The 14,374-nt window shown below is 33.6% G+C and overlaps 1 protein-coding gene across 5 annotated transcripts in view; it reads left to right on the top strand.

Annotated features, from left to right (window-relative positions):
- The window catches only part of PCDH7 (protocadherin 7), a 415,738-nt gene that overhangs the window by 183,080 nt on the left and 218,284 nt on the right, over window positions 1-14,374 (top strand). For 2 of the 5 annotated variants that reach the window (XM_037738022.1, XM_037738021.1), the window contains exon 2: window positions 12,155-12,263. In XM_037738022.1, coding sequence (XP_037593950.1) covers window positions 12,155-12,263 — 109 coding nt within the window. Of the gene's footprint in view, window positions 1-12,154; window positions 12,372-14,374 lie in introns of all 5 variants that reach the window. The other 3 variants (XM_017527319.2, XM_037738023.1, XM_017527320.2) reach the window with 2 other exon arrangements.

The following is a 14,374-nucleotide window of genomic DNA, read 5'->3' as shown; positions in this document are numbered from 1 at the left end:
GCACATTGTTGGGGATCCAAATGCAAAGAAAAATATTATTAAATTAAGATTTAACCTGATGACCTGTCTATGGACTTCTCAGTAACTGTGTATGAAGATGAAGAACACTGGGCTACAGAGTCCTTCAGTAAGGGAGTTACAGAAATGGGCTTCCTAATTAGAGGGTCCCCTATGGAGTATGTTGATTAAAAATTGCAATGAAGAAAAAAGTGAAAGCACAAATGCCCAATGCTAGGGTGATATAGACTAATTAGAGAATATACAAGATTAGAAATTAGGATAGTATCCTTTAATATAATTAGCCATGAGGTGGAAATACATGGAAATAAGGAGTTTACAGTATTTGTGTCTCTCAGAATACCACACAACGAAGATGAAATCAACTAGAAAATCTGGAAGAAATGGATAAATTCCTGGAGACATACACTCTCCCAAGACTAAACCAGGAAGAAGTCAAATCCATGAATAGACCATTAACAAGTTCTGAAACTGAGACAGCAATTAATAGCCCAGCAACCAGAAAAAGCCCAGGACCAGATGGATTCACAGCCGACTTCTACCAGAAGTACAAAGAGGAGATGATGCCATTCCTTCTGAAACTAATCGAAACAGTAGAAAAAGAGGGACTCCTCCCTAACTCATTTTATGAGGCCAGCATTATCCTGATACCAAAACCTGGGAGAGGCAACAAAAAGAAGAAAATTTCAGGACAGTATCCCTTGATGAACATCTATGTGAAAATCCTCAATAAAATACTGGCAAACCAAATCCAGCAACACGTTAAAAAGCTTATCTACCACGATCGAGTCAGCTTCCTACTTGAAATGCAAGGCTGGTTCAACATCACTAATCAATAAACCTAGTCCATCACATAAACAGAACCAATGACAAAAACCACATGATTATTTCAATAGATGAAGAAAAGGCCTTAGATAAAATTCAACATTGTTTCATGCCAAAAACACTCAATAAAATAGGTGTTGTTGGAACATATCTCAAAATTATGAGAGCTATTTATGACAAACCCAGGGCAATATCATACTGAATGGGCAAAAGCTGGAAGGATTCCCTTTGAAAACTGGCACAAGACAAGGATGCCCTCTCTCACCACTCCTATTCAACACAGTATTGGAAATTCTGGCCAGGGTAATCAGGCAAGAGAAAGAAATAAAGCATATTCAATAGAAAGAGAGGAAGTCAAATTATCTCAGTTTGCAGATGATATGATTGTATGTTTAGAAAACCCCACTGTCTCGGCCCAAGAACTCCCTAAGCTGATAAACAACTTGAGCAAAGTCTCAGGATACAAAATAAATGTGCAAAAATAACAAATATTCCTATACATCAATAATAGACAAATAGAGAGCCAAATCATGAGCAAACTCCCATTGACAATTGCTACAAAGAGAATAAAATACCTAGGAATACAACATACAAGGGATATGAAGGACCTCTTCGAGGAGAATTACAAACCACTGTTCAAGGAAGTAAGAGAGGACACAAACAAATGGAAAAAACATTCCATGCTTATGGACAGGAAAAATCAATATCATGAAAATGGCCATACTGCCCAAAGTAATTTATAGATTCAGTGCTATTCACATCAAGCTACCATTTAGTTTCTTCACAGAATTAGGAAAAAACGACTTTTAATTTCATACGGAACCAAAAAAGAGTCTGTATAGTCAAGACAATCCTAAGCAAAAAGAACAAAGCTGGAGCATCATGCTACCTGACTTCAAATTATACTACAAGTCTACAGTAACCAAAACAGCATGGTACTGGTACCAAAACAAATATATAGACCAATGGAACAGAACAGAGGTCTCAGAAATAACACCACACATCTACAATCATCTGATATTTGACAAACCTGACAAAAACAAGCAATGGGGGAAAGATTTCCTATTTAATAAATGGTATTGGGAAAACTGGCTAGCCATATGCAGAAAACTGAAACTGAACCCCATCCTTATACCTTATACAACAATTAACTCAAGATGGATTAAAGATTTATATGTTGTTGGAAAACACTGCAAAGGAGAAAGAATTTACAGGGTGCCTACATAAATTGGTTATGAGTAACAAATAAACAAGGAGCAACAAACTGCTGATGAGGCATGCCCTCTCCATGCCTCATGTTCCACTGCAGGGTGATCTACGCTCTGTTACCATAAATATTATGCTCAAGGATGTAAAACCCCTTCGTAGCATTATGACCTAGCCAGACTTGTAGGCTCCTGTAAGGTCCGAGTTCCATCAGCTGTACATAGATAATAAGTTAAAGATAACCACATGTTCTTGTTTTGTGAGACTTCCAAACTGCCACTCTTATCACTCCTTAGGATGACACACCAGTTCCAGCTCACTGATTTGCTTCCGGCTTACTGATTCACTCCACCATCACTCTACTCCTACCCTATAGATCAAAGTCATTGTAATCAATAAATAGTGTGGATGATCAGAGCTCGGGGCCTTTGCTGTCACCTCCAGAGTAATAAAGTGATGGCCCTCTGGTCCCATTTTTTTCTCTTAATATGTCTTTCTCTCATTCCTTTGTTACCACCAAACCTGGGGTACCCATAGGTGATGTGGGGCTCATGGATTCCCTATATATGTAAGACTGAAAACTACAAAAACCCCAAAAGCAAATCTCAGCAATAACATTCAGAACATAGGCATGGGCAAAGACTTCATGACTAAAACACCGAAACCAATTGCAGCAAAAGCCAAAATTGACAAATGGATCTAATTAAACTAAAGAGCTTCTGCACAGCAAAATAAGCTATCATCAGAGTGAACAGGCCACCAACAGAACGGGAGAAAATTTTTGGAATCTGTCCATCTGACAAAGGGCTAATATTCAGAATCTACAAGAAACTTAAACAAATTTACAAGAAAAACAAACAACCTCATCAAAAAGTGGGTGAAGAATATGAATACACACTTCAAAAGAAGACATTTATGTGGCCAAAAAACATGAAAAAAAGCTCATCATCATTGGTCATTAGAGAAATGCAAATCAAAACCACAATGAGATACCATCTCATGCCAGTTAGAATGACAACCATTAAAAAGTCAAGAAACAACAGATACTAGAGAGGATGTGGAGAAATAGAAATGCTTTTATGCTGTTGGTTGGAGAGTAAATTTGTTCAACCATTGTGGAAGACAGTGTGGCAATTCCTCAAGTATCTAGAACCAGAAATACCATTTGACCCAGCAATCCCATTACTGGGTATATAGCCAAAGGGTTATAAACCATGCTACTATAAAGACACATGTGCACGTATATTTCTTGCAGCACTATTCACAATAGCAAAGATTTAGAGCCAACCCAAATGCCCCTCAGTGTTAAACTGGATAAAGAAAATGTGGCACATATACACCATGCAATACTATGCAGTCACAAAAAAGAATAAGTTCTTGCATGTCCTTTCCAGGTACATGGATGAAGCTGGAAACCATCATTCTCAGCAAACTAACACAGGAACAGAAAGCCAAACACGGCATGTTCTCACTCATAAGTGGAATTTGAACATTGAGAACACATGGACACAGGGAGGGGAGCATCACACACCAGGGCCTGTCAGGGAGTCAGGGAGTAGGGGAGGGATAGTATTAGGATAAATACCTAATGTAGATGATGGTTTGATGGGTGCAACAAACCACCATGGCACCTGTACACCTAAGTAACAAATCTGCACATTCTGTACATGTATCCCAGAACTTAAAGTATATTTTAAAAAATTTAAAAAAAAAGAAGTACTGGAACATCGCCATGTCCATTTATTTGTGGATGCTCTATGACTGTTTTTACACTCCATTGGCCTGGGTGAGTAGCTGTGGCAAAGACCTATAGCCCACAAAGCCTAAAATATTTACTTTCTGACATATTACAGAAAAACTTTGCCAAACCCTTGACTAGGTTTAAAAGAACCCTGCAATAAAGAGCAAAACCTACATTGAATGATTGTGTCAACAATATATAGGACCCACAATTCATGTTTTAGAATATATTATCTCTTTCAGAAGTTATTGGAAGAAAAACTACCTACATTAACTAAGAGTTTTAGGTTTTGGCTATTCTGTTTCCTGACATTTTTCATTAGTGGGGGAAAAAAAACCAAAAAGTCAACTTGCATTTTTAGGATATAGTAGTTCTTGCATGAGTTTGAATATTGAAATTCATTATTTTCTTCTCATTTGCAAAATCGAAATATTAATATGATCCATATAGGGATGGCATGAAAAGTGACAACATAAATGAATAGCATTTTGCTCCCACAGAGTAGCTGCTATTTTAGCATCATTGTTTTGTTGCAATATTAGCATTCATTGTTTTGTTGCAATAATTAAATAGTTTGTGATCTACTGAACTAAGAATTATAATAATCACCTGCACTCTTAATTTCTAAAGTACAAATGTAAACAATAATGTCAAATATGTAATTGCATGCAAATCAAAGGAAATATAGTTATTTAACTTCTGACCGAAATGAGAGTTTTAATTAACTAATCCAAATGTCTCAACATGTTCCTTGTTAATATCCTTTGTCTGCTATTGACTTGAAAGAAAGAAAGGCAGTTTGAAGCATGGAGGGACCTTGAATGGTTAGCAAAGGGAAATGCCCTAAAATGTTTAAAGGCCTGATTAAAGTTTGTTTGAGAGTTCTGCCAGGTAGACTCCAACTAATGCACTATGGAATCCAAAATATGTTTGTTCAATAGCCACTGACACTCGTTGAGACTGTGTGCAGATTCATCAGTCCCTGCTCATTTGGAAGGAAAGATCTCACAGCCTTAGCCCCTCTTTAAAAATGAAATGCAGCATTCTTTATAATACTGCAATGTTCTGCTCCATGACTGTTTCAGTGCTTTATGACTGACAAAGAGAGTCATTAGAAGTCTGTTTGATGGACATAACTAAGTGAATTGGAAAAAATAAAAAAGGCTTTTCAGCCCATTCAGAAATAATTGATGTGACTGAGACAGCTGTATGCGAGTTCCAGATAAGGAGACGATTTATGGAGAAACTAGTGAAGCTAAAAAGGAAGGTGCAGATTTAAAGTTCCCAATAAAGTTGTCTGTAAGACAAAGAACAGTATTCAATAAGGAAAGAGATTTAACCTGAGGTTCTTTCCAATAGATGGCATCCTTAGGGTCCTATCCTCTTGCAAATAAAATCCCCATAAAGGTAGTGCCACTAGGTTATAAAAAATGGACTCCAAGGGGCAAGCATCTTCACTCTTAGCCTTGTGCTATATTTTCTGTTTTACTATAACTATTGTGTACAGGTTGTAACTTACAAAAATTTGCTTAGTAGATGAAAGGTGCATATTTTTAAGTATGTCTGATGGTAGGACATAACATTTGCTTTTATGGTGTGATGGTTACTTTCTAATCTAACCAGGATGGATGAAAAGAAAGGTTTTAATACTGTGATTATATATATTTATAAATATTCTTCTAGTCTCTATTGCTAAATAGATAACGCCTGTGAATGTTATACGTATTTTGCAATCATTGTATTCTGAAAGCAGAATATGTTAATAACATAACATTAATATTAGTAATAATGTTAATTTCAAAATTTGCTTCCTCAAATATGCAGATTATAAGTAGTAAATGTTACTACATCGTACTTTCAAAAAGGGAGAGTGGTTATAAGGTTCTCTAAAATTAAAAAAATATTAAAAATGAATCCACAAAATAAAATAAAAATAAGGAAGTTGTTATAGTACAATTTGACTTCTGCTTTCTAGAGATTTAAAAATATGGACACTTTAGAAAATTGTTTCTGTCTTATAGTGAATATGAAATGTGTGGACTTAACTTTTCTTGACCTTTCTGGGTGGAGAGGAGGAGAGAATTTGGCTGCTAGTTTATTTTTGAAAAAAAGTAGTTTGTGAGAGCTTCTCATGTCAACTGTAAATCTGTCCACTGCCTAAATTTAGGGTGACTGTTAGGTACTTTATGTTTTCAATCATGGAGATGCAATTTTACCGAAGGGAATAATGAATCAAATGTTCACCTCATTTTCCCTTCATGAGTGCCTTATCCTTTGCAATACTGTCATTAGAACAGAAGCCTTCTTTCTGTAATCCCAATGGATTATAATTCCTTTCTTCATCTAAGCAGGCAATCATTCTCTTGATCTCCAGTTCACCAATATGCCCATTTTAGCATCTGTTTACAGAAAACAAAACTATCAAACACAAATGCATTTACTGAATATGTTCCATATTACACCCCACAGCAGTCAATTTAATAAACCCCAATTTGGTGTGTTTGCCCTGTTAAGTCTCTGAGATTAATTTCATTCAGAAATGATCACTGTAATCGCATACCCCTTCCTTTAGGCTCACCCACATTTTAGGGCAGAGGGGAGGCTCTGAAAAGGCCACCCTGCCCAGGTCTCCGGACAGCAGAAGAGCAAGCAAGGCAGATAGAGGACCTCTCCATTAACACCTTTGCCTACTCGTGTGACCACTAGATTTCCAGAAAATAAAGTGAATAAAATTAAATAATGAGTGAACAATGTTGGTTTTAAGTAGACAGTAGTTTAAAACAGTGTCAGCTCTACTGCATTTGCATCAGCTGGAGGCTTAGAGTGAGAGTGATGGTACATACAGTGCTCCAGGAATTGTACATTATCTGGAGTTTACCTTTGAATATATTTATAGCAAACTCTAAAACATCTGAGTAGTGCCTGTAGTAGGGTATTTCCTCAAGTGAAAGTCTCTAGTATGTCATAATGGAGACAAAAATAGTTGATAAATACCATTCCAAAATAATTGAATAGAGAAATATTCCTGCTTAATGAATGATTCAATTCAAATAGCTTTTAAAAATTTTGAGCATTATTGTATGTACATATTTGCATTATAAATAATTTGCATTTAGAACAATAAAATTATAGCACATCAATAGGATAATTAGGTATGAGATTTTGTATGCATTTCAGAAATTCTATTTAGAAGTTTTACTCAGTCAGCTGTATATTTTCATTAAAAAGTTTTTTTTTTTTTTTTGAAACAATGGGAGATAGCTCTAGTTATAGAGCTGTGGCCTGAGGTATACAACCTTTTATAGTGCATGTCTTTGAGGGAGCTTAAGGCTCTTTTTATAAACTATCTCATTAATTCTGAGACAACTTAAGTTAGCAAGGGGCAGGTATTATCTCCATTTTATAGACTCTGACCCTAAGGCACAAGAACCAAAGATCAACTAACCTAGTCCTCAAGGTCACATAAGGTTTCTTGGAATAGAATTCTTTTCTTGTTCTGTTATTTTTTATGTGCTTTTTCTTTCCCATTAAACACACATGCACACACACCCCCATTAATAAAATTCCTCAAAATATTCTACTGTTTTTGTAATTCTTTTGATGTTATTTCCCTCTTAATTCTAGTTAGCTTGTCTTCTTTGCTCTCTTCCATTCTGCTCCCACCTTCTGTTGTTGAGCACCCCTTTTTGCTTACATCTCCAAATATTAATCTTAAAGGAAACTTTCTTCAGTGCCAACGAAGAAAGACAAAAATGTAGATAAATAAATCAAAAGCTTTACATCAATCATTGTTTTAAATTTGACTCTATTTTTCTCTTTTGTCATATTTTTAAGAGTAGTAGTACTTTTCCCACTTTCTTTATTTCTCCATTTATTGACAAGTCAATCTTCTGCTTCTTTTGGTCCAATCTACAATTGTTTCCCAGAGTTTAGAGACACTATAGCCACAGTGGCCTTCTGAAGGCTAAATCCAATGGGCATGTGGTAGTCACCGTCCTTCTTGATGTTTCTGATGCTTTTGAACATATAGATTTCCTTTCTGGAAATGTTCTGCTTCCTTGACATCTGAGTTTTGAAAGTGACCTGCTTTTCATTGTTACCCTTTTTATAAAAAATTGTTTGCTTCTAGCAATATGGAATCTATAATCAACCCCCAAATATATATTACCTATCAAATTTCTTTTAGAGGTCTCAACCCACATACCACTGCCTTTGCAGTGCCTGCCCTAAATTTCTGAGTAAGTGTTACAGCATCTTCTTTATGCCTCCATTTTACTGGAAACTTGATCACATTATGTTTTATGTTCCTTTATAGACTTAGAAGGTTTTGAGTTTCTTAAATTTGTAGAATCATTATTGGACTATCCTCAAAACGCTGGAACATAATGGGCATAAAATAAATGCAGGTCTAGTGAATTAATGACTCAATCCAATCAGCTACGCGGGCTTTCTTTATAATGACCTTGCTGTCCATTTTCACTGCCACCACCTTCTCTCAGCCTTACCTCCTGCTAGGTAAATCTTTCATTATACTTTCTTTCCTAGCATAATCTTTTGCCTTCAACATTTCATCCTCCTCTTTCATAAGGAAGTGTCAGAAAATGTCTTCATTATTGGCCTTTTATTTAGATCATTAACTTACCTAAAGAAATTCTTTGATTTTTCACTCTCTGGTTTTAATTCTTTCACACACCCCATCCACAATTTTTGGAATCATTTTCTTTAAGATCTCCATCTTGCAATACTTATTCAAGTCTCCAGGTTGTCTTCATAGTTTCAAAGAGCTGGCAGACTAGCTCTTCCTCAAGCTCTGTTGTTTTTTTTTTGCTTTCTCTTCTATTTGATAGAACAATTTGCATTTATAGAACACAAAATCATTTTTCACCCCAGAGAGAAATACAAAGTTCAGACACTGCAATTTACAAAAGGCCTTTATGACCATACTTTTAAGTCTCAAGATAGAACCAGGAGTCTACTGACTCTCTCTGGAAACTATTTTATACACTTTGAGAACCAGCTACCTTCCTGAAGCACATTGCTTTATTGAACCTCTATGTTCTTCCTCACAGTAAGATTTTTCATTCATTTCTGCTCTCATCAGCTGGGGAGATTTGTATATATTCCAGATCTCTGGTCCTGCCCTGAATACTGATTCATTGAATTTAAGTTGGGACCAAATATTGGCATTTGGTTTTTTCACAAGTTCTCTGGGTGATACTAAGGCACATCTAGGTTGAAGAATTATCACTTAAACTATTCTACTTTGGAGTATCAGTAATTAACAAAATGACAGTCACATATATAATGCAAATTTATTCTCTCTGCCAGGAGTTGACACTCTGCTTTACATTTCTGCTTTAGTCAATCTTTCCGGAGTATATAAATAATATGAATATGGTGTCATAAACTTTGCTGTAAAACTGGACCATCTTTTCAAGACTCAGTTATCTGCCTCTCTCTCACTCTTTCTCTTTCTGTCTCTCTTTCTCTCATTTCATCTAACTCTGTATGTCTGACATACTATTGAAATTAAATCTTAACACTTGCATCAATGGGGTATCTTTTAGAATTTAGGCTTCCATATTAATTTGGTTCACATTGCCAACTTAAATACTTGGCCACAAAAATTTGCTATTCAAAATTATCAGAATGAATTTGAAGAGCTAGTGATATAATGCTGATGTCCTACTGTAGCATTTTAATGGAATATTTTAAATGTGGATTAAAATCATAGGTGCAATGTATTATAATTCCATTGTGTAATACATTTTAATTTGAATATTTATTGTGAGTTATGTTTTTATTCATTCAGATATTATTTTAATGCAAAAGCATACAAGAAAGGAAGAACTGATGAATCTAAGTAGTTTCTAATATGTAAATAGATCTAAATATTTTTAAATTATGACATTCTTCTAAAATAATTTATGGAGATTAAAATATAAACAGTCAACATAGGGTAGGAAATCAAGAAAACAAAATGCATAGGTTTATAGCAGTCATTATATAATACATTACAGAAAAATCATTATTTTATTGTTAACATTTTTTATTAAAAACACAGCTGTCACCTATTTCTCTGCTAGCTTATCTACTTTTGGTGGAATAAACTTGTAAGCACAGATTCCAAAATTATCTGCTTCACCCAAATAGCACTCTTTTTTTTTCCTACTTTTATATCAAAATGAAGCCCCATTTCTCATCATTTCTTATTTTCTGTTTCTAAATTTATTGGTATATCATATGTATTTCTGTATTCATTTTGAACTTTCTTCTTCTGTCAACAAAAATATTCTAAAAGATTTGAAAGTCATTAAAATAGAATTAAGAACAGCAGTTGACCCTCTTTGCTCTTTTTATATGTTTGTTTGCTTTTAAACCCATCGCTATGTTTTTAAATGATAATATGTCTGCCTGACCCTTGAAGGTCTTGGCTAAATTCAACATTGTCATTAAAATTTTATTTTTCAGAAGTATTTACTGAATATTTTCTCTGTGTAGAGCAATGTGGTTTTAGGAGACTGCCAGTGGTTTCATTTCCAAGGTGAGACCAAAAACATTAAACAGTCTAAGACAGTTTGCAGGCAGCTGGGCATAAGAATTTGGGTGGGCGAGGGGCGGGAGAAAAGAAAATATGTACACACAGGTTAAAAATGAGAATACAAGTTGTTTTTTTAATATGAGATAAAATATCACAATTATATTACTGTAAAGAAATATGATAATTTTTAGTGAAATAAGAATAATATTTCTAGGAAATTTATTGTCAGTAAATTTAAATCCATAACATATATACTATGCATATGAAAATATTTATAATTGTTTTTAAATACCGCAGTTCCTACTAAGTAAAACATTATAAAGAAGAGAACATGAATTAAATGTTTTCTTTTTATATTAAGATTCAGCTATTTGACTTTGAATTAGAATAAAAAGGGAGATTTTGTAAAGATTGTACATGTCAAATAAGAACATGAAAAGTGAGCTACTGGGTTAAAAATACCAGTAATTCACAGTATTTTCAGCTAGTCTTCCATCTATGACAAAATAAAGGTAAATTTTATGGAAGCATGTGTTTGTCTTTAGCAAAGTGACTTTAGAAATTAGAGGGAGATGTTATAACTCTTCTTAGCTTTCCCATTAATAACGTACCATGTGCAAATAATCCTTAATATTTCTAAAATTCTACTAGTTCAGATAGTGATTAGTAATTTGTATTATGAACATTCAAATTATAAAGGTGCAAAAAATGGTTTTGTAACCTTTCACTATTTTCTAGCAACATTAATTTTATAATTTGTAGTAAAAGGAAACAGCCTGAGTTATAAGTTTAAAAATATGTACACTTCTGACATTTTCAAATTCATGCAGCAGCTTTATGGATACAACTATTGCCAAGGATAATCTCAAACGGACATTACAGGACGTTTTTATATGTTTTTCCAAAGTATTATTCTTGTGTACCACTGTCAATACATGGCATTGAATTGTTCCTTTAATGAGCCTTTTTTTTTTTCCATTTTATTTTGTGGTTATCTACGATAATCTGCAAATAACTTTCATAGTAAATCTTCAGTCTAGCCATTGTCAGTAACATAGTAAATTGTGGGGTTCAATTGGATAAAGTTTCATAAAATTTTAAAAATATAAATTAAAGACTATACATGATTTTACTTTTTTGAAAAAATCACAAACAGTAATATTAAGCACATGCAATTAAGCTTTATAGTTTATTTTCTACTCACTTTTTAGGGAAACTTTATTGTCTTAGTATGACTTACAATTTCAAGGTCAATTAGGCAATATTTTTATAGGATTGATGTAATAAACATATTTCTATTTCCTAGCACTGCATCTAAATTTCTATTTGTCAGCTGTACTTTGAATAGTTTAAGTCAACTGCCAACCTATTTGATTTTATGACTTTGAATTATATAGACAAAGTATGTATAAATTGAGTCTTCTTGCAATGGATTAGTTCAGTATTTACTGTCTTCACAAATCATTGAACTTGTTTTTTTAGAGTCTTATTTGTGAAAAGCATATCTGAAGTGAAGACTATGGAATAGAAAAAAGTTGAACATGTGAAACTAACATATCAGATTTAAATGTATGTTTTAGTGAAATTGCTGTTTTTTAAATCTCTGTTTCTGAAAGGGAATTTTCATTTTCTCCATAATAAAATCTAAGCTCTAGATATTGCCTTAGATAATACATAGTTAACTAAATTGATTTCAACATATCTATTCATTTTGTGTTGGATTAGTTACCAGTAGACCTTAATGTATGTAATTTATGTATTTTTTAAATAAGATCATTTACAATCTTACATCGTAGTGACATTCAGAATCTTTTCTTTTGCAGCCATTTCGTAGAGTGACGTTTTCTGTTGTGAGTCAGCCTCAGGACCCACATCAGGGGTCACTGCAGAGTTGCTATGACAGCGGGCTGGAGGAGTCAGAAACACCAAGCAGTAAGAGTTCATCAGGGCCAAGACTGGGTGCCCTTCCACTCCCAGAGGACAACTATGAAAGGACCACGCCGGATGGCAGTGTTGGTGAGGCAGAGCATATGGAAAATGGTAGGGACAAACACAACATCCACACACATAATCACGCTAGTGAGCTGTAATAAGTAGACTTGTGAAGGTCAGTCTAAACCTGAAATAAAATAGCTGACACTAAAACCATTGTACTTTGATAAATATTTGCTAAAATACAGAAATGCCAAATAAAGGATCATAATTCTGTAGATAAAATTCACCCAAATTGCACCATCATTTTAAAACATCCTGTCAGAAATAAACGCACTTAGAAATAAATTAGAACAGGGCACACCATGAAGAAAGCTAAATAAGTACAGAATACCTAAACAATAGTAACCAAGAAAGGCCTTGTCTGATTATTTTCTTCTATTCATTTTGTCATGCAACTATTTCTTCAATTGCAACTGTCCAGTCTTAGTGAAAAGAAGTGAAAGAAACACACCTTGCTCTACCTTTTCTTGTCTTAGATGTTTAGAAAAGTGTTTCAAACCTCTCCCTTCCAGTGATCACTGAATAGAGTCAAAGGAGAACAGCACTACTTTGTTCTCCATAGTATACAATAAATGCTATTAGAATTTCCCTCTTATTTAAATATAAGATTTTTTTTTCATTTTTATGTGAGAGAAAGGAAGGAAGATAATCATAATACTCCATATTTTTATCCTGTTGTGAGGTGATTCTCATAATTACCACAATTGGCCTTTTATACACTTTCCTTTAAGTTATACATTTAGATTGCAAATAACACTTATAAAACTTTTCACTTTTGTCTATATTCCCAGAGATAATTTGGCGATTTATTTTCTGGAATTTGAGTCATAAGTAAATGCCTGAGGAATAAGTTTGTGTCAAATAATGGAATGGTAAAATTCATCCTAACGTCATTATTCTTTCAAATATGAAGAAAGATACGGTTATATAGAGAGAGGAAGAGGAATCACACACGTTTTATCCATAGTAAAACTTGAAATGGATTTATGTCTTTTATCATCTCAACCCCCAAGCGAACTAACTTTTTGTTATATTCCAGTTTCTTTAGTGCTGATATATACGCAAGTAGAGCATATTAATGCAGAAAAAAAACCGATTTTCTTCTGGAAGTTTTCCTATGAATATTAAAATTCAACATTAGAATATAATATATCATAAATGTCCCTAAGTGAAAGTGTTGCTAAATTATATTATGCTAAATAATTATTTATTTACATTGTTCTCGGTAAGAAGATATGATGATTGATGTCCCTCTTGATTAATTCTTTAGGGTTAAAATGGCATTTTGCCTTATGACTACAAAGGCATGCTTATCTGTGTGTATGGTGATGCGTGCTTATGTGGATGGGAGTCTGGTGTGGGTTTTAAGAATTACCTTTTTTAGTAATTTATTAAATGGGTATACAATTTTGGTATAAATTGCAATGCTGATGAATATATATTTAAGGCAGGTATGTTTAAAATTATTTTGAAAAAAAAATTGAACTAAAAATTCTGTGGTTACATATATGTTACATGTAATTACATATATGTTAATCACATAATTTTAATATGTTACATATAATTACATATATGTAATTACAATATATGTAATTACAATATAGATGATAGATAAATAGGGCATACCTAGAAAGGCAAGATTATTTTAATTTATGGGTATTACTACATCTGAGATTATCTTTTCATGAGAACATATAATTTTGTTTTAAGAAGTGCTTATTCTTACTGTAAAGAACAGAATATATAATTAAATATTTTTTGATATCAGCTTTATTAAAAAAGGACTTTGTACCACTGATATTTTAGTCATTTTTTAATGTTAGTTTCTGTTTTATGAGTTTATGGGGATTCACCACCCTTAAAATAAGAAAGAATGATGAATAATTTCAAACACATATCAGTTACCTTTTAGAAATCATACATGCCATGGAAAACTTAACAATGAGCTTGTTAATAAACTAGAAAGTATGTTTAGAAACAGTTCCAAAAAAGACTTTTAATTTTTTTTATAATCACTTTTTAGGCCTGTTCAACAGCAAGGGCCGTGA

The sequence above is a fragment of the Cebus imitator genome, unplaced genomic scaffold, assembly GCF_001604975.1.
Source record: "Cebus imitator isolate Cc_AM_T3 unplaced genomic scaffold, Cebus_imitator-1.0 Scaffold47, whole genome shotgun sequence".
NCBI lineage: Eukaryota > Metazoa > Chordata > Mammalia > Primates > Cebidae > Cebus > Cebus imitator.
Note: the sequence above shows the minus strand (reverse complement) of the source record. Positions and strands in the feature narration are given on the sequence as shown.